General features: G+C 37.9%; 2 protein-coding genes across 2 annotated transcripts; both read right to left on the bottom strand.

The window, feature by feature from the left end:
* Positions 1-7,223: 7,223 nt before the first annotated feature.
* On the bottom strand, positions 7,224-8,927 carry LOC110873788 (putative TrmH family tRNA/rRNA methyltransferase). The gene is made up of 2 exons (XM_022122788.2): positions 8,407-8,927; positions 7,224-7,732 (listed from the first exon to the last, which is right to left on the bottom strand). The coding sequence occupies exons 1-2, from the start codon at positions 8,855-8,857 to the stop codon at positions 7,512-7,514; spliced, it is 672 nt and encodes a 223-aa protein (XP_021978480.1). The 5' UTR covers positions 8,858-8,927; the 3' UTR covers positions 7,224-7,511.
* A 4,677-nt stretch (positions 8,928-13,604) lies between these two features.
* Positions 13,605-21,554, bottom strand: LOC110870617 (acyltransferase-like protein At1g54570, chloroplastic). The gene is made up of 12 exons (XM_035976162.1): positions 21,227-21,554; positions 20,854-20,905; positions 20,630-20,685; positions 20,264-20,422; positions 19,881-19,987; positions 19,676-19,797; positions 18,976-19,084; positions 18,756-18,886; positions 18,313-18,676; positions 18,136-18,249; positions 15,027-15,112; positions 13,605-14,146 (listed from the first exon to the last, which is right to left on the bottom strand). Exons 1-12 carry the CDS (start codon positions 21,552-21,554, stop codon positions 13,843-13,845), a joined length of 1,932 nt encoding a protein of 643 aa, XP_035832055.1. The 3' UTR covers positions 13,605-13,842.
* Between the last annotated feature and the right edge of the window lie 114 nt (positions 21,555-21,668).

The following is a 21,668-nucleotide window of genomic DNA, read 5'->3' as shown; positions in this document are numbered from 1 at the left end:
CATATGCTTGTTAGCTTGTATGCCCATAGGAAATGACCAAAATGCCCTTTTCAAGCATAAATCCGTAATTTGACTATGTGAACATATTTCTGACTTGTAATCTGATTTAGTAACATGTTTAGGGATAATTGGGCATGTAAGACTTGACATAGCACATAGTTAACCATCCGGACATAGTTTTACGCTAACGACGCATTATAGCGACTTATGTTACCATAATGTGTCGAAACGGGTCAAAAGCACTTAGGTAGGCTTTCTGATCAGAATGTAGGGCCTATTAAATCATACCATATGAGTTCAATTACTCATTTGATTTATAGAACCTCATTCTATCCTATCTCCCGATTTAGGAGCCGATTATTAACATAGTTACCTATACTAGGTGCCGGTTGATTTCCGTGATACTTGGAGCTTAAATTGGTCTTATTCTCAAGACTAATTAGCAATCCCAAGTGAGTACATAGTTCCCCTCTTTTACCGTTTTCAAATACTTTGGGGTGCTACACATGTACATACATATTACTTTTGTGTATTTCATGCTTTTATGACATAAACATGCTACTTTCACCTAGTACATAAATAGTACATGCTTTCCATTGTGTTTTGCTATGTATGTCAAGCATGCTAGCACATTGATTTGTTACACATTTGTTGCATATGTTTACTTAGCATATGTAACACATTGTTTTACATGACGTTTCTGCTATGTATGTTTACTGAGCATGCTAGCACATTGTTTTTATATGAACATTTCTACTAGGCATGTTTACTTAGCATTCCTAGTACATGGTTTTCACATGCTACATTGGTTATGACATTTGGTATGTTCAATCGGGACAATAATACGTTCATTAACATTAGCTACGCCGCTCGGACTTATGTAATGGTACCATAGGAATTGACAACTCCCGTTTCCGACTTCCTGGGTTTGTTTGGAAGTTGGGGATGACAGAATCCGACTACATAACTTTAGATGAACCTTTAATTCGTTTAAGGGTTTGTCGCCACAGTCTCAAGGCTTGAATGTATGCGATTAACATTACTGCATAAATGTTTTTTTCTGCAAAGCATAACATTTGATTTAAACTTAGGTTTATTCAAAAACATGTTTTGTACATTTTCTATGGGGTTGAGTAACTTCTAGTTATTCACCATACATGACATTTGTTTTCACATTAGACATCATTACATAGTTAAGTAGATGATTTCCTACTTGCTATGCATTTCATTGGTTTTACATGATACACATGACATTGTACATGGTTTACACATACACATTTTGACATGGAACAAGACATTTTGGTTGGTTATTGATAAGTGACTTATGTAACGGGGCTATGTGTTATATGATAAAAGCATGGTGGATACGCCGCTGGTACTTCCTATATATAAGTGCTTTTATCGTATTATACATCGTTGCGTTATATAAACCACTTGGACAAGACATGAAACATTTTATACAAAAACATGACATTGTTTTACAAATTACACATTTTTATACAAACTCATTTTCACTTGGATATTTATTTAACCATGCATTATCATTTCATCATCATTTGATTTTCATTGATTTCCACATGGTTTTACAAAGGAAAACATTTTACAAGGTTCATGACTATATTTTATTAAACTCTTCTTTCAAATACAAGTCATGAATCTGCATAAACAAAACCTATGTATCTCACAGGCATTTTTATGCTGACGTACCTATTTTTACATGTGTTTCAGGTGCCAATGCATGATGATGCTTGTGCTACACTTAGGCGGACTCGGGCCTTAGTGACTTAAAAGACAGTTATTATGTTAGTTTAGTGTGAACTCAAAGACAATGTAACTTAAATTTTAATAATACATAACTTTAATTGCCATGGTTGTTGAAACAATAATTCTGTCGCCACTCACCTCCCCGGCGTTTCCGCCGCGGTTTGTTGTTTTACGCGGCCGGGGTGTGACAAATAGTGCACAGTGCTTTGGTTTTGTGGTCTAGGGTTTGAGCTGGGATGAGTAACTATTGGACCAGTGGTTTGACTCCTACATTCCCTAGCAAAGTGACCTACCCTATTGCACCTATAGCACTTGATCTTTGACTTATCCAACCCCACTTTTAAATTCCCATGTAACCATGGGAATTTTCTCCCTGTCCTTTTATAAAATTTGCTTGTTCTTACACTAAGCAAAGCCAATTGACGCAAAATGTCCATTTCTTCAAGATCAGTTGGATCAAAGTGCTGTAAGTCATTGAGTTCAAAGCATAGATTATCTGAGTTCTGGCTTTCTCCATTTGTTGTGAAAGCAAAGTTGGATGAGTGAGGATCAGAGTTGAAATTTCCACCAGCAGTTATGTCAATAAAATGATCATAACTCTGATCCTTACTACTGCCAGACTCTTCTTGACCCAACAGAGCTGTGTTGCCAAATGAAAAGTCATCTGGAACTTTACCAGACTCTTGCAACTTCTTTTTCTGGTTCGACTCACTTTCATAGGTCAGGAGTCTACCGTGAAGTTGGGTCAGTGTCAGATCTTTGAACTCAACAGAATTTCTAGTCACAAAAGCAATTGTATCCCATTTTTCAGGTAGTGATCTAAGAAACCTGCTATTTTGTGTAGATTTAGCAAACTCAACTTTAACAAGCCTTAGCTCACTAATGAGACAACTGAATCGCTCAAACTGTTGGGTTAATGATTCACCCTTGATGTGAGAAAAGGTTTCATACTGCGGATTCAGAATTTCCCTGTTATTTTCAATTACTTCTTCAGTTCCCCCAAATTGTTCCTTAAGTGCATCCCATAATTCCTTGGCACTGTTACAATGTAACAGCCCGGCATATATTTCATTGGGTAATGCAGATGCAATGATGCTAAATGCTTTGGCATCGAGTTCGAACTTTTGAAAATCAGTTTCAGTATAGTTTTCAGGTTTTTTAGGTTAACACTTCTTTGTATCCTCAGCACTTGGCACCATGGGAACATGTGGTCCAAAACAACAGATCTCCAACATTAGGTATTCTGTTGAACAAGGATGTGACCCATCCTTCTATCCCAGATGTTGTATTCATTACGTTTAAGCATGGGTGGTTTGAAAAGTGAACCGATGTTATTCTTATCATCTTGTGATAGTGACGTCATCCTGGTTGTTTTACAGGCACTGATTAATCAACTTTGATGGTGATTAAACCTTGCCTTGTTTTTCAACAAAACTAACAACTATCAGTATCAATGATTATGAGCTGAACTATTTATGTCAAAATGATTGTTAGATCAAATTTGACTGTCCGAGCTCTGATACCAATTGTTAGGATCTGAGTTTAGATTGATTGTGTTTTATGTTTGATTTAAGATGAAAGATGAACAAGTAAATGCAGTGGAATTAAGATGGAAATAAACTTTGCACACAATCAAACATGAGAATTGCTTTCCACACACATTTTCACATAGAACGAAGTGATTGAATTTATTTCAACTACGATTACAATGCATGCATGTAACAAACTCCCCCTCAGCCTGAGCTCACAGTGTTTGTTCGTAGAGGAAGAAAAGTGATGAAGAGCTAATAGAATAGTACAGGGTACTGTTCTATTTATAGGCATGCTCAAACCACTGTGGCATCTTTGTTGACGTCACCATGAAAGTGACATCTAACCTCCTAACAAACTCTAACAACTGATCTAATACAAACACTGCTATGCTATCTACTGTTTACAATACATTACATAAGAAAAGCAAAACTACTGCTTTATCCTTCCACTGTTGTGACTCCAGCAGTACTTGATAACTTCAGCAGTGCTTGACCCATAGCAGTAGATTGATCAACAGAGCTTTAGTCTTCATCCGCCTTTAACTTGGTCAGCAGTTGTAATCAGCAGATGTTGTAAAGGATCAGTGGATGGAGGTCATCAGATGTTGAAACCACTTTCAAGGGGAGAGAATGTAAACATAACTTCTGCTTATTTTGGATCCACTGCTCTGATCCAGTTTTGGCTTTAATTATCTGTTCCTGTGATAGGGTTCAATCCCAACAATCTCCCCCTGGAACAGATAATGCCAAAACCCTTCATTGTTGTGGAACTTTATTGCCTCATCAACAGTTCCCTTATTTGCCCTTTGAGTTGTAACTCAAAGTCTAAGGCATCTGTGTCATCTTCATCCCTGCATAGTGGAAGATCAAGGAGATCCTGTAGATCTTCAACACTCAGGCCTAGTGCTTGTTCCCTTGATATTTTCTTCACTTCTCCACTAAACTGAAAATCAGTTTCAGTATAGTTTTCAGGTTTTTTAGGTTCAAACTTCTTTGTATCCTCAGCACTTGGCACCATGGGAACATGTGGCCCAAAAACAACAGATCTCCAACATCCGGTATTCTGTTGAGCAAGGATGTGACCCATCCTTCTCTCCCAGATGTTGTAATCATTATGTTTAAGCATGGGAGGTTTGAAAAGTGAACCGATGTTATTCTTATCATCTTGTGACTCTGACGTCATCCTGGTTGTTTTACAGGCACTGATTAATCAACTTTGATGGTGATTAAACCTTGCTCTGTTTTTTCAACAAAACGAACAACTATCAGTATCAACGATTGTGAGCTGAACTATTTATTTCAAAATGATTGTTAGATCAAATTTGACTGTCCGAGCTCTGATACCAATTGTAAGGATCTGAGTTTGGATTGATTGTGTTTTATTTTTTATTTAAGATAAAAGATGAACAAGTAAATGGAGCGGAATTAAGATGGAAATAAACTTTGCACACAATCAAACAGGAGAATTGCTTTTCACACACATTTTCGCATAGTACCGAATGATTGAATTTATTTCAACTACGATTACAATGCATGCATGTAACAAACTCCCCCTCAACCTGAGCTCACAGTGTTTGTTCGTACAGGAAGAAAAGTGACGAAGAGCTAATCGAACAGTACAGGGTACTGTTCTATTTATAGGCACGCTCAAACCACTGTGGCATCTTTGCTGACGTCACCATGAAAGTGACATCTAACCTCCTAACAAACTCTAACAACTGATCTAATACAAACACTGTTATGCTATCTACTGTTTACAATACATTACATAAGAAAAGCTAAACTATTGCTCTATCCTTCCACTGTTGTGACTCCAGCAGTACTTGATAACTTCAGCAGTGCTTGACCCATAGCAGTAGATTGATCAACAGGGCTTTAGTCTTCATCAGCCTTTAACTTGGTCAGCAGATGTTGTAAAGGATCAGTGGATGGAGGTCATCAGATGTTGAAACCACTTTCAAGGGGAGAGAATGTAAACATAACTTCTGCTTATTTTGGATCCACTGCTCTGATCCAGTTTTGGCTTTAATTATCTGTTCCTGTGATAGGGTTCAATCCCAACAATCTCCCCCTGGAACAGATAATGCCAAAACCATTCATTGTTGTGGAACTTTATTGCCTCATCAACAGTTCCCTTATTTGCCCTTTGAGTTGTAACTCAAAGTCTAAGGCATTTGTGTCATCTTCATCCCTGCATAGTGGAAGATCAAGGAGATCCTGTAGATCTTCAACACTCAGGCCTAGTGCTTGTTCCCTTGATATTTTCTTCACTTCTCCACTAAACTGAAAATCAGTTTCAGTATAGTTTTCAGGTTTTTTAGGTTCAAACTTCTTTGTATCCTCAGCACTTGGCACCATGGGAACATGTGGTCCAAAAACAACAGATCTCCAACATACGGTATTCTGTTGAGCAAGGATGTGACCCATCCTTCTCTCCCAGATGTTGTATTCATTACGTTTAAGCATGGGTGGTTTGAAAAGTGAACCGATGTTATTCTTATCATCTTGTGATTGTGACGTCATCCTGGTTGTTTTATAGGCACTGATTAATCAACTTTGATGGTGATTAAACATTGCTTTGTTTTTTCAACAAAACGAACAACTATCAGTATCAACGATTGTGAGCTGAACTATTTATTTCAAAATGACTGTTAGATCAAATTTGACTGTCCGAGCTCTGATACCAATTGTTAGGATCTGAGTTTGGATTGATTGTGTTTTATGTTTGATTTAAGCTGAAAGATGAACAAGTAAATGCAGCGGAATCAAGATGGAAATAAACTTTGCACACAATCAAACAGGAGAATTGCTTTTCACACACATTTTCACATAGAACCGAATGATTGAATTTATTTCAACTACGATTACAATGCATGCATGTAACAAACTCCCCCTCAGCCTGAGCTCACAGTGTTTGTTCGTAGAGGAAGAAAAGTGATGAAGAGCTAATAGAATAGTACAGGGTACTGTTCTATTTATAGGCATGCTCAAACCACTGTGGCATCTTTGTTGACGTCACCATGAAAGTGACATCTAACCTTCTAACAAACTCTAACAACTGATCTAATACAAACACTGCTATGCTATCTACTGTTTACAATACATTACATAAGAAAAGCAAAACTACTGCTTTATCCTTCCATTGTTGTGACTCCAGCAGTACTTGATAACTTCAGCAGTGCTTGACCCATAGTAGTAAATTGATCAACAGGGCTTTAGTATTCATCAGTCTTTAACTTGGTCTGCAGTTGTAATCAGCAGATGTTGTAAAGGATCAGTGGATGGAGGTCATCAGATGTTGAAACCACTTTCAAAGGGAGAGAATGTAAACATAACTTCTGCTTATTTTGGATCCACTGCTCTGATCCAGATTTGGTTTTAATTATCTGTTCCTCTGATATGGTTCAATCCCAACAATTGTGTTGGTGGTGATGTGGGTTTGGGTTTGGTTGGTTTTCTATACAAAGGGTGCTACTGCTAGGTAAGACGAAGAGTAAAGTAGATCTAAAGAATACATGCCTACTTTATTTTTGTTCCCAAACATTCTAATTATACAAGTAAACTACACCTTTTGTTCATCCACCATGGGGTTAAACCCTCATCATTCCGAAAGGCAAAGCCCTATCAGCACTTGGATATATAATAGATTTTACCAAGAAAAAAAGGTTGTTTGGCAACTTTGAATAGGTATGTGGTCAACCAATAAGAGGTTTAAACTATTAAGAGCTAAACCAGTAAGAGATCTAAACCATTAAGAACCAGTATAATGTTTAACCGTTCAAAGGCAAATCTCTGACCAATTCAGATAAGAGATCTTAACTATTCAGACTCAATATAATGATGAACTATTCAGATGCAAATGTCTGAACCATTCAGACATTTGCTCGCAAAACAAACACTTTGAACCATTAGGTGCTGAACCATTAAGAGCCGAAACAAATAGCAGCTAAGTTATAAAATAAAAAAAAAAAAAACGTTTTAGAAAACATAGCACAACCTATTACAACCATTATAAGAACAACAAACTTAACTGTCACTAACCAACACAAATTAACGACTACAAGGTTTAATTTCATCTTCGAGTTAACTTTAAAAACCAGGTTGTTTAATTTTAGCATGAGTTAACTTTGAAAACCAGGACTCCAACCAATTTCAATTTCTGTGTAGCCATGTAGGAACTCATGAGAACTTGGATGCAGGAAGAATTTCAGGAAATCAATCTCCAAAAACAGCATCAAGAAGATTGTTAGAAGAATCACTTCCTTCTGTATCTTCAAAAAATCCGTTTTTAGCATCATTTTCTCTTTTAAGATTGCGTTCTGCAGCGACAGATTCTGCTGTTTCAGTGCAGAAGTTACGCCCCACCTTATGCACCGGTCTTTCTGCTACAACAAACTTGTTCCCATCACGAGTTCGCTCAGGAAATCCTGCCCAGACTAAAGTAATAAACATCCATCAGTCAGTAAATGATAGAAAGGTTCAAATCTACATAAATTACTATAGAAAAGATTAAAACTTGTTGGTTTATTTGTTAATCAACGTGTATATATTCGTTTTTTACAGGAAACGAAACTATTATATTATGTGACCTTATGGTAGGGGTGTGAATTCCTGACATGACATGAACCTATCAGAATATTTGTGGTTTTGGTTTAGTTTAAACAAACTTCAGGTTAGTGGTTGGTTTATGGTCGAACCCACAAACACATTTAACTAACAACGTGTTTGGGTAGACCTGGTTGGATCACACAATGACCCGGTTAACTTTATAAATATAAAAAAATAAATTCAGGTTAGAGGGTAACGTTGGTGTCAACCCGCAAAACTCGTGTCATGTTAACACTCTTTTAGAGTTGATGTCAAATTTTCGGGTTTGGCCGGCCAACCCACGAACACAACCCATTTAACACATGTAATATCTCATTTGTTGAATCAAGCCCAGTGATGAAAAAAAGAAGCAGCCACCAGGATTGCTTTAGGTCTTATGTTAAATGAGTAGAAAGATGTAACCACACAATGCAATCATACATGATGATGGTGAGATGATCAAAACCTAGAACGGGGGGCAGTTTGATAAATGTGAATTTAAGTTAGATGAGCAGAGTTTTACCTGCAAAGTGATGTAGAATAATGGAAGCCGCAACAGTAACATTTAGAGAAGCGGTGCCACAGCCATATTGGGGGATATAGACAAAATAATCACAAAAATCACATTCTTTAGCAGATAAGCCAGTACCCTCGTTGCCGAGAAGAAAAGCTGTGCTTGTTTTAAAGGGGTGAGTGGTTACAGAGGTAGCGTTGGGAGTAATCTCAACACCACATATGTCACAACCTTTGGCCTTGAGGAAGAGGCGGGCGTCGGAGAGGGAGTAGAAATGGCGGAAAGGGATGTGAGAGGTGGACCCATGGCTGCCGAAGGAGTTGAAGTCACGCCGCCCCACAAGAATCACTTCAGAAACGCCGAATGCGGTGGCGCTACGAGCTAATGTCCCTACGTTGTGCCTCTTTGCTATGTTGTGTATCACTACGTAGCTCTTCAAACCCTCATCGTCGTCCTCCATTTCTCACGCCACGCTTTGGAGTTTCAGGAACCCTAAACTAAACCCCTCTTTTGGGATTCCAGCCAAAGGAAATGCGACATTTCCCTTTTTTTCACCCATACTTTAAGTAAATTACAGTTTCCTCCCTTTCTTTTGGTTTTCTTATGGCATGTTTGGCTAAGCTTTTTAAAACAACTTATTGACTTATTGGCTTTTTGGAAAAGTCTGGATAGAGTGACTTATTGGCTTTTTCCCCTCATATACACACTCTTTGCCAAACATCATTTTAAAACTTATAACTTTTCAAAAAGCCAATAAGTCAATAAGTTGTTTCAAAAAACTTACCCAAACATGCCCTTAAATTGCGTTTTTAATCCCTTTCCTTTTCATCCCAAACTTCCATTACATTGCAATATTAGTCCATTGGTTTTCATACCCTCAAGGTTTACTCCCTACAATTTCTAATGTTTTCAACTTTATCATTCGCTTTTTTTCTTTTTCAAGAACTAATTTGTCTAAATTCAAATTACTTTACGTTTTGATTCAACCGTACACTGAGTTGAACTACGTACATTGAGACATGCGCTTTCATATGGTTTGCGCATGATAAATCACTTGGACTAATTATTCACCATTTGCAACGTGCACGCATAGCCTGCAGGTCGTATTATGAAAATGTAATTTATGTGTCGGTATAGATTCTTGTTGATCTACGTTTCGACTTTTTTTTTTTTTTTTTTGGAAACAAGTCAGATCAAATATAATACGTTTTTCTTGCATATTTTATGCACGTTACTGTTAGAAAAATAGATCAGGTCAGATGCTCTATTATGCTCTGCTCTATAGAGCACAACATCTCATGCTCTATAAAGCATAACATCTCATGTCTCAATGAGCATAACATTAGTGCATCACTCAATCTCGCAAATGATCCTTGTCCTTAAATCAATCAAGGATATGCCAACGATGTATTTTATTGTATTTCCATATATGGGTCTCTCTAACCATCTATTTAATTTGTATTTTTTATGTGTAATACACAATTTTAAACAATATATGAAAAACCCTTTCTGAGTCTATTATCTCAAACACTATATCATGCATTACACTTGATTAGGGTTAATTAAGTATGTCAGTTATTTCACAAACACTCACATAACGGTAATTCGGGAAATTACAAAATCACATATGCATTTGTACTAAAACGTCGATGAACAATCGGAACAGTAATCTTGAACAGTTAAATATGTATATATATATATATATATATATATATATATATATATATATATATATATATATATATATATATATATATAGGGGAAGGTTCATTGGGGAACACTAAAAAAGTGGGGAACAGCGGGGAACCGGCTCAAATGAACTCCGATTGGACTCATTCCAGCGGTGTTGGAACCGGCTCGTCAAACCCTAACTAAGATCTTTTAACCCTAAACCCTAAATCCTAACTCCTAAACTCTAAACCCTAAAGCTAAAAAATAAGGCTAAAACCTAAGCTAAACCGTAAAATCTAAACTATAAACCCTAAAAGCTAAACCCTAAAGGCTAAACCTAAAGCTAAACCCTATAGCTAAACCATAAAGCTAAACCCTAAACCCTAAAGTTAAATTCTAAACCCTAAAGCTAAACCCAAAAGCTAAACCCTAAGGCTAAACCCTAAAGCTAAACGCTAAAACCCAAACCCTAATATATTTAGGGTTTAGGGGTTATGATTTAAGGTTTAGGGTTAAGAGATCCCAGTTAGGGTTCGACGAGACGGTTCCAACGCCGCTGGAATGAGTCCAATCGGAGTTCGTTTGAGTCGGTTCCCCACTGTTCCCCACTTTTTTAGTGTTCCCCTATGAACCTCACACTATATATGTATATATATATATATGTATATATATATATATATATATAAGTCATGTGAATTTATATTATATGTTATGTGACTTATTTGTTTACTTTGTGAACTTTCGTGAAACCGCGGATGTTTATGTGTAACGTGTTAGTGATTTTAGCAATTTTTATGACACATTAGTATCTTGGACGTAAATAAACGAGATGATTATGTGACAACCCGTACTTCCAAGGTTCTAAGTGTTCATTTTTCTTGATATCGTATTTATGTTTAGTTACGTTTTTTATTTGTCGCAGCGTACGATTAAACATAACACCCTTAAATGTATATATGGGGGATGGATCATGAGAAAACTAGTTTAAATGAGAAAAGCTAAAAACTAACTTAAAAAACCTAAAAACATATTGAAGGGGTAAGGTCCCAAAAACCTTGCGCAGGTGCTCGGGACCGTAACACAACTTCACCACCAATGAACCTCTTTCAAGGAACCTTGCGTGGCAGCGCACTGGTTCTAAAGAAGAGAACTTAAAAGAGAGCATTCTCCAACATCCGCGCGCCAGGATAGAGATGACATATCCTTGCGCAAGCTCTCATGCAACAGATAGGATAAAATCCTAACAATATCTCCGCGCGAGTGTCACTCAGACTTGGACAAAATAACCCTTTTGTTACAACAGAAGTAGCATGAGGAAGAGTCGCATAGGATTACAGCTGTAATCCTTCTAGAAGGCTTTATCGTGCACAACCATTCGGTTATAACTGAATGGCCACGTGACATCATCCTGAGTACCCCTCAAAGTCACGATGATGGCACTGAATTGAAGAAAGATCCATACTTGCCCACTTTCCATGTGGCATCTCCCCAGCCGTTGATCATGCCCATGATCTGTGTGCCCACACATCCCGTTAGTGATTAACCGTGGAGAAAATAACCACCTACGAAAATTACTTTTTGTTATCTCTCCCGTTAACAAACTTTCCCGCCCAAATTCGGTTATAAATAAGACAACTCAGGTATCATTCTCCAATTTACATTTACTTCACTTTACTATTACTTATTCTTCTTCATTAAAACCTGTACTTATTCTCCGCTGGAGGGTGGTCACGGAGAGAACCCCCATTCTCCCCGTGGCTAGTCTAACGGCTGTTCATTTTGCAGTTATCGTTCGAAGAAGGAGATCAATCACCCTCGAATCAAACGAGAAGATTTAACCATTTTATGCAGATCTAAACCCCCTGGTCCAATTGATTCCGGTCCTTTGAACTAGTGTTTCTTCACATACCAAGAATTCTTTTTTACAATTTTTTTTATAAAAAAGCGCCATTTTATATATATAAAAATTCAAAAAAAAACTTGTACAAACTAGTGTTATAAATGCCAAATAGTTGACTAATGGATGTTGACAAATAATGTATTATATGTGGTTGTTTTAGATTGTTATGTTACGTGAACGCTTGCATATGTATACGTATTTTATAGTTACATAATAAGCAAAGAATCATGAATATTCAAAAATATGGATAAAGGTGGCAACCGCACTATTAACAAACTGGTATTGCTGGTGGCTGTTCTGGAAATTAAAGGAAAAGGACCGTGATTCTATTTTTGCAGATACACGAGTTGTGTCTCTTTTCCTTTCTACAATTCCTTTCGTTGAGAAACCGTTGTCCAACTCAGCACACTTTTGATGTGAATTTGCTGATGCTTCTTTTAGCAGAGAATTTGATGATGTTTCAGTACACTTTTGAGAAAATGAATATTCATAATCTGATAACAATAGATGTTACAAATTTGGGAGAAGCCAAGATTAAAGCTTAAAGGTAAACCAATCTAGTTGAACTATATTCCGTCCAACATATGACACATGATAAAAGCGCTTCTCTAGACAATCTGGTATTATGTTCCGTTTTATTACAGTTGTCATGATCAACTTCGGCAGAGTGATCTTCATGACTTGAAGTTGTACCCAAATCTTCGATCTCTTCCAAAATCAAATTTCTTCGTTTCCCATGATTATGAAACCTCGTTTCGTGATGTGTTCTTCTGAAGACGATAACTTGTTATATGTATTTTTATGTATCAGCCTGCGATTTCTTCTGGAAGGTTCAAGGATATGCTATAATACGATACTAAATTAAAAATGTGATACGATCAAATTTCTTCGTTTCCCATGATTATGGAACCTCGTTTCGTGAGGTGGTCTTCTTTCATGTTTCCCAAAATAATTTGAAGGCTCACAAATTTCAATATCATTTTGGTGATTTTCTGAGTGCTTGTAACCTTCTTCTGATTCTGAAGACGATAACTCGTTATATGTATTTTTATGTATCAGCTTGCGATTTCTTCTGTAAGGTTCAACGATACGCTATAATACGATATTAAATTAAAAATGTGATACGATACGCCACGAGTAGGGATAAAGTATTCATGGTTGATAAGTTTTATGCCGTCGGATTGGTGATTTGAGATAAAGTATTGCCTCAGAACAATTATGCGAATTTTGACTTTTAACAGTTTGTCACAGTAAAACAATTTTTAGTAATTATAATACAATATTAAGTTAAAAATGTGATACGATACGCCACGGTTAGGGATAAAGTATTCATGGTTGATAAGTTTTATGCCGTCGGATTGGTGATTTAAGATAAAGTTTTGCATCATAACAATTATGCGAATTTTGACTTTTAACAGTTTGTCACAGTAAAACAATTTTTAGTAATTATAATACAATATTAAGTTAAAAATGTGATACGATACGCTATAATACGATACTTAACGATAAAAAATAATATAGATTTTAAAACTAACTAAAACAAACATAACCAATAATAAACAACAATAACAAACCCAAAACACCAAAAACCAAACACAACACACCAAAAAATAAACTTCAAAAATTCAGTGCCTTAATAGGCATCGTATAGGCCTATACGATGCGTATTAGGCTAGTCGCCAGGCAACACCTGCACCAGCCAGTCTGCAATGTCTTTTACTTTATTCAATATGCATTGTATAGGCCTATATGATGCGTATTGAATTGGCAAAGTGTGCGGATAGATAGGCCGGTGTGCCAATAGAAAATCCCTTACGAAAAATTTACAAATCGAGCCACTCATCACATAAACATTTACGCGTAGATGCTTTCTTCTAAGGATCAAACGTGGGAACTTTGTCCCAGGGAGTGCTAGTTTTGGCCTGAAACACAACCCTTTTTACAAAACTTCGATAAGGATCCTCGTCTCGCCTCTTAATTAGATACGCAATATTCGTCTCAACCACGCGCTTTACTTGGGCGTACAATGCTTGCGACATATCTTTGTCGTTCAAAATCTTCTCCAATCCCTTAGTTTTTATTGGTTTTCCGAATAGATAGTAAAACCGACCAGGTATTTTGGGCATAACCAAAGGCAAATGAAGTTGTTGGTTAGCAACCTCCCCTTCAACATCTTGCCTGTTATGTCACGTTCACATATGTTAATATGGCAGGTGAGTGTAGCTTATCGACATTGACTATGGATGTTCACGATCCCCTACACCCGGTTTTGATAAATATTATGGGCTATGCTTTTTCGGGAAACGACAAACCAAACCAATTGTGTTGGCTGTTTCAGTGGTTTGTCAATTCCTTTTTGCAGTTTTTTTTTAAATTGTTAGCTTTGCATTCAAGATTTTTAAATAAAAAAGTGGGTTTATGATATATAAAACTGCATAACCTGGAATGAAAAAGGTAAATAAATAAGAAAAGGAGTAAATTGACAAAATCGTCCCTGAGGTTTGGATATGTTTACCAATTTCATCCAAAATAACTTTTTTGTACCATATTATCCTTCACCTTTGGGGTTTTTTTATCATTTTCATCCAAACATTTAATGTGCTTTATTTTTTCTGTGAGACATTTTGGATGAAAATGGCAAAAGATCCCAAATCTTTGGGACGATTTTGGTAAAAAAAAAAAAAAGTTGACGTTTGGATGAAAATGGCAAAAATTCCCAAAAGTAAAGGGCAATATGGTACAAAAAAGTTGTTTTGGAAGAAACTGAAAAAAATGCCCAAACCTCAGGGACGATTTTGGCAATTTACTCTAAAAAAAATAGTTAAACGACACCGGTTCCTAGTTCCAAACCTTTGGCTGAACCACCAACCCATCAAAGCCGACATGTGAGCTGAAGCGTATAAATCTCAAACTGACATGCTTTGATTTGGGTGGTTGTGTCGGTTTATGGGCATCCCGAAGTCATCACTGCCTCAGATAATATGTGCCAAATCTTTTCTTCAGTTTGCCAAATTTACTGAATGATGCTTTAAAAATAAGCAATGACATAGATGAGTACCTCAAAAGAAGTGATTTTTCATTAAGCTCCTGTAGATGGTTGTTGAGTCCAGGAATGTTCATCTGATCGTTATAATCCAGGAGCATCTGCACGCATTTTATTAGTTAGTAATAAACCAGCATGCATGGACATGAAACAAACAACACAGGGAATGAAACACCAAACTCTCAGTTTTTTTTTTTTTTTTTTAAATCGAAAAAATATTCTTTTCATTCCACACGAAAAAGGGCAATTACAAAGCAATGGCAGGTAGTCGGGCAACAAGTTGCGCCGCCACCCCCTTTTGAATAGAAAAACCAATTCTACTAAATACAAAGTTTGAAACCTTTAGCGACGAAGAATTACTATTAACGACTTTTTGAACCCGATTCAAAAGGCGCACAGCATCAGGAGCGAGACCACCAAAGGTATCAAACGCAAACGGGACAAACACATGTTGATTCTCCAGGCAGGCTTTCTCATGTTTTGCCACTTTGCTTGCCTCTGCCTTGAGCACCGCTTGCCCTACGACAAAGCCCTTGTCCTTGAGCCCGACAAGGGGGGAGACTCCAGTTAGATCTACACAAGCGTGTTTCCCCCCTTCCCATCCAAACACAAGGATGTCCGTCGGGCGTAAAGTGGACCTCCCCTCTAAGGGGTCAGTCAGAAAATTTACTGGAGCCTCCTTTTTGGCAGAGATCCCGGCCCGCTTAAGAACATCACATAACACATCTCTCACCCAATCATGCCGATATTTAAACCCCGGTAGCTCTTTACAGTGGATCGCGTGCTCGCCGAAAGAATCCAAACACGCTTTGCGGCATACCGGACATGGCTCGTCAACTGGGAACAAAGGAATCATCAGTCGGTATCTAAGGATAGCACGATATTCCACAGCCGACATGTGTTGCCCCAAGCCTTCAATAGGTGCGACAGACAGAAAATCCTGAGCATGTGGGGCACGTAGACATTCAAACATAGCTCTTTGCCGAGGGGATAAAACAAACTTCTCTTCAAACCTTTTGACAATTTCGCCATATAAGGCATTCGCCAGAATTTTCTGGGATTTAGGAGGGGCGGTGTCTTTAATGTAGAAACCGCCAATATCAAGGTCGGGAAGAGAACTATGCAAAAGGTCCAACGCACTCCTGTAATCGGAGTCTAAAACATCCCCACCACATTCTCGGAGTATGTGGTCTTGTAAACCCCAAGATTGGGCCCTTGAAGCCACGAAAGCATATGAAGAAGCATCCTCGGCCGTACAAATCCCTAAGCCTCCGAACCGGGTCGGGAGAGAAGCCAACCTCCATTGGAGATCTCCAAAAAAGGCACCCCCACAAACAACAATATCCTCTAATGCTCCCCGGAGGCCTTCATCAAAAACAGAGACAGCTCCCCCGACCAAAGAAGGTTGACACGTTCGAAGACCAAATAGTAATTTAGCAACACCCATACAAGAACGAAGCAAGAGGAGCTCGCTCTGAGGGTCCCGTAGGCGTTTAAGGCACCTCATCAGCTCGATTGCACAGTTCGCTCTTTTAAGAGCCATACTACTAATAAACTCTGCATCACGACTAACGGCACCCCCAGGAGTTTCACACCCCGCACCGGCCTCCAATCCCCCGAGGGAATAAGCCCTCCTGAACCTTTACACCATTGCAGGTTGGCCAGAAAACTTCAGTTTTCTTTATATTAAGTTGAAGCCCTAAGGAAGGACCCTCAGCTCTGATGATATCTAAAGCATTAGCCACTTGGGTGGCATCTCCAATAAGCGTTCCGTCATCTAGGTACCACGCGTGAAATAGAAGTTTACAGCGATCCCTTATTCGGTGAACAAGGGGGTGTAGAACAAGGGCAAAAAGGAGGGGCCCCAAGGGGTCTCAGTTGAATCTTGGATTTGGAGCTTAATGCAACACTGAAACAAGACAACCTGATGAAGGGACTTGTTGTATACCAATTTTCATGCTCTCTAACTAATTCTAAATTTGCACTTATTAGATATACACATCTCCCCTGTTCCTCAAGGTTAAACCAAGAAATTGATGACAGGTGGCGATGGGTCTTATCCTAGTATTCCATCCAGCAACAAATCAATCATTTATTTCAACTCTTCTTCTGTAAGAAGGAAGATTCAGCTCGTGCTCACCAAGTGGTGCACCAAATCCTCTACCTGTGTTTAAATCTTTCACTTGCTTGTAAGCTAAATTAATGCCTCAGACTCAGACTTATCTTTCATTCCAACTAAGTGCCGGTCATATAACAACAGAATGTCATAAAAAGAAGTAAAAAACTTCCATTAAGTGTTGTCGGGGACTTTGTTCATTAAGGTTGTCAAGGGAAGGTAGCAGTCATACTTTTATATATTTGTTCTGAATGTAGTTTTATATACAACATCATGCCTCCTTAAGTCTAACTTTTAGTCCATCCACGAGTTCATTTGTTGCAGGTTTGTGCTTAATGCTCGCAACATTTAGTTCCCCGTGATCATGTTTTTTCCCTAACTAAAAGTGGAAAGTACAGGTATTGTGGTTGTGTTCGTGGCACCAATTGTTTAGCCAATCCTTGTATACACGAGGCTACTTATATGGTTTTGTTCTCATAGGTAGCGTAGGGCACACTCATTTGTTTTGTTCCAAGATCCCTTCCACTAACCAGTCCCTTTTTTTTTTTTTAATGGCTAACTGTTTTCCACGTATAAACCCAATTAGCTATGTCCAAAGCCCGACTACTCGACCACTGCTAGAAAGCGTAGCACACCCCTGATGCGCGGGAAACCCGTGGAATGGGTAAACCCTCGCCTCCCCGTTGGACTCGAACCCGGGATGAATCCCGAGCCGAGCCTTCACCCGGATGTCTCACCCTGCAGCAGCCAGGGATCGAACCGCGCCTCCAATGGAGACAACCAGCCAACCCACCAGCTGAGCTAGAGAATGTTGACACTAACCAGTCCCCAACTGAGGCTGATTGGGAACCATACTATTCCCAACCACTTTGAATTGAACTCGCACTTATTTCAACATTGCCCCAAGACTCCATCAAAGCTAGAGTTTTAACAAGTGACTGAGGTAGACACAATATTTCAGAAAATGAGTAAGAAGATCATGCACAAAGGGACGGAGTTAATCCTTACTTCAGACACATCATCTTCCCCAACGGACCCGAAAGGTACAATGGTAGCTCCACATTTTGCTGCCATCCTTACAAATTCTTGTTGTTCAGGCCAAAATAACTTGTGAACTTCACCCTGAGAAACACAAAAACATAAGAGACGGAATATTGAAAATGTAAATGAAGTGGAAGACCAGACCTTGCGGTGGAGAGCCTCACGTGCGCCACCAGGATATAGCAGCACGTATGAATTAGATGACAACAATCTGAAAAGATTGATTCCAGAGACGGGCAACATACCAAATACTCTCAACAAAATGGAAGTATCAATTATCCCATACTCGGTATCAAGTTGAAGCATTTGTGGGTGACCTAACCCACGAAGCATTCTGCGTTTTTCTTTCAAAAGCGCCAGAAAAAGTATGAAAAGATCAACCCCCAAGAGCATGTGATTACCAATAAACAATACGGGGCCTTCACTTGGAATCCCGCCCAATCCACGCACTACCTTTCCGTCCTCCAAAGTTGAAAGCATTACGGGACTCGTAGCGAGATGGACCCACCTGCATTCATAGTCTCAAGACATCAAAAACAACATTTGATAAAAACAAAACAAAACAAAACATGAACATGTGTGATTACCGATGTCCTTCGTATTCCGTTCTATACTCTGACATACTGGGAGGGATATAATCCTTCATATTACCATGATATGATGTGCGGCGGTATTTTGAACAACCTTTAATTATTGTTAACAAATTACTATCACTTTTCTGCACAAACAATACAAATATGTGAGCATACTTCTGTGCAGATTATATATGAGTAAAAACGATAGGAATAAAGATAAAAATTTGCATACCAACAGGAGTTTATGATCGTTGCCTTTTAAGATGCATATTACGCAGTTCTGCAAATATTGTTTTAGCCTTTGTGCTTCATCATTACTAGGGAGGAGCTGATCCTTGGAACTGAAATGTTATGATAACCATTAGAATGTATTAGGGTTAGGCTCATTATAGTCAGCCCGTTAAGAATACGATTTTGTTCAACGTCTATATATACTTGTACATCATATCATACAGGTTATCACAATATAAAATCTTTACCAAACCCAACATATTCATGAGGGTTAACTGTTTTAGCTGGTTAATGAAATCATCATATTTAGATTAAGTCACATATTCTTTTTAAAGTTTAATAGAAAGTAAACTTCGAATTAGATATAATATATCATTACAGTTAAGACCTTTTAAAATGCGTCCACTATGGTAATATATGGTTTACTCGTGTTACATAGAAACAAGACAAGGAGCAACAGTCACCGGAAAGAGAGAGTGGTAGCAACGGCTATGTCCGATAACCCTAGGCTCTTGATACCATGCAAAACTATGAAATCCCCTTAGGCCCGCCCATGAGCGCACACACATATACGTGTATATATGTATGATCAGTAATTATGATTATTAGAATAAATTAAACTAACTTTAGAAACGAAATAAGTTGTTTAGTTTTAGTAATGTTTTTAGAAAAATATGGATAAAGTTGGAAAAGAAAGGAACCTGGCCAACACCAATACTTCAGCTGTAACGGCCTGAAGATGAGAATTAGCATAAGCAGCAGCTGATTTAAGCAGTTTCAATCTCCAGATCAGAGTGTCTTTTGGTAAAAAATTGCCTAAATCCTGCCAAGAGATATAAATGTAACACATGAGAAAATTAGCCTTCATGTATACTTTTGTATAAAAGCTTATAGAAGGACACTGACCCGTATTGCAGATAAGAAAAATAAACTCAAGGCACCATAGAGTACATTCGGCAGAGCCTCAAGAAGAAAAAGCAAAGATGGAAGTCGTGACCTCTCGAAAGAGGTTGCTGAAATACTTGCACCCAATGATTTAGACGATAGGTGATTAAATGAATTTAAGGGTGGCAATTTCAACCCATTTACTTGTGTTTATCTTAAAAGGCCAAAGGGGTTAAACAAGACTGCTAACAAAATAGTCAAATTTTTGTAACCATATAAGAATATCTCACACCCAAATAACTATTTATAAACAAACTTGAATTTATAGGACACAAAACCCGCCTTATCTGACAATTTTGCCACCTCTAAAGTAGACATGCAGCTTAAAAAAAAAAAAAAAATACCTGGATTTACTAGTATAACTACCAAGTCAAGTGTAGGATTACGGGCAGCGACTAAAATAGCTAAACACCCACCAAAGGAATCTCCAACCAGATAAATTGGCTTCCTTGGAGATAAGGCATGCTCAAGCCTCACAGCTTCTTCGACAAATTGAACCAAATCTTCATATGACAAAGTTCATGAATTAAAGCAGTATCTATAAGTTTCTCTCACTTAGACAAAAAGTTTTTTTCTGTAGGGCTACAACATGATATTGTTAGCAATTCTATAGTGTTTATTCTGATATAAGTCTGTTAAAGTTATTTTATGATGTTGTATATAAATCACTTATCTATATAACAAGGGGGATTGCATTCATAAATAAATACCTTCAAGTGGTGCTCTATTTTGAACAGGAACATGCAAGCATCTAACTTCGAAAACTCTGCACTCAAGCAAACCGTATGGTTGGTTATAAAAGATGAAGAAAGTAACAAATTTCTTTTATATGAACAAAGATCCGCTTGAGAACACTTTCAAAATCATGTTTCATAAGAACAAAGAGTTGCGATAAATTAAAAAAAAAAAAACATTATGATTAAATATCGCTTACTTCCCAAGTGCTTTCTCGTGCAACAGGAGTCCCAATCCAAGACAATCCAATCCTGAATCGTGTAAACAGTCAAATTTCCTATATCGAAAAGGATTACTTACAACTTTACAAAACTAAATAAAATACAAATTAACAAAAGATCATTGGTGTCATGTGCAACTTAACTAGCTAGCTTGGTTTAAAAAAGTGTGTGATGGGCGAGGTGCACAAGATAATACGTCAGTCAGGGTGGGTCAAACTTGGGGTATGCTATATGTGAACACAAGTAAAGGAACAAAGAGTGGTTTACTTGATAAAAAGGCCAAGACATTGAAGCGGTGTTGAGTTTTCCAAAAGTAAGACACAGGAAACAAATGCTGAAATTTGAATTCACCTGGCAAATATAAAAGAAGAGGGGAATCCTTCAACGGTCTACCACAGGAAACGGGGCAAAACCACCGCGGTGGTCCTGCATCGTCTTTACTAAAAGTAAAACCCTCCTCAGCTAACTTATAGTAATCTTCAGCACTCTGACTCCCAAACCCATCATCCCACAAAGCTTCTAGGTTTTCAGAACAATCCCTCCCCCCCATTCTATTCTTCCCATTCATCTCAACGCGTCTACGTGATTCTGTCAAAAACACTTTAGGATCCCCACCAGATAAACTCCTCTGTCTACATCTTGCAATTGGAACACAAAAACTGTTTGCGCTCAATATCATTGCTTCCACAACTGATGTTGGTTTGGTTAGGGAACAACAACAAACATATTATTACGTCAACTTAAAAGGAATTAAGAAGAAACAAACAAAACTGTGAAGATTAAAATAGATTAT

The sequence above is a fragment of the Helianthus annuus genome, chromosome 8, assembly GCF_002127325.2.
Source record: "Helianthus annuus cultivar XRQ/B chromosome 8, HanXRQr2.0-SUNRISE, whole genome shotgun sequence".
NCBI classification, from domain to species: Eukaryota; Viridiplantae; Streptophyta; class Magnoliopsida; order Asterales; family Asteraceae; genus Helianthus; species Helianthus annuus.
Note: the sequence above shows the minus strand (reverse complement) of the source record. Positions and strands in the feature narration are given on the sequence as shown.

Coding starts and splice junctions, on each gene's coding strand:
- LOC110870617 (XM_035976162.1), bottom strand. CDS start 21,554: ATGATATTGAGCGCAAACAGTTTTTGTGTTCCAATTGCAAGATGTAGA. Junction 19,085..19,675: donor GAAGTATTGGTGTTGGCCAG/GTTCCTTTCTTT, acceptor ATAACATTTCAG/TTCCAAGGATCAGCTCCTCC. Junction 15,113..18,135: donor GGGAAGATGATGTGTCTGAA/GTAAGGATTAAC, acceptor AAATGCGTGCAG/ATGCTCCTGGATTATAACGA.
- LOC110873788 (XM_022122788.2), bottom strand. CDS start 8,857: ATGGAGGACGACGATGAGGGTTTGAAGAGCTACGTAGTGATACACAAC. Junction 7,733..8,406: donor TATTCTACATCACTTTGCAG/GTAAAACTCTGC, acceptor TTATTACTTTAG/TCTGGGCAGGATTTCCTGAG.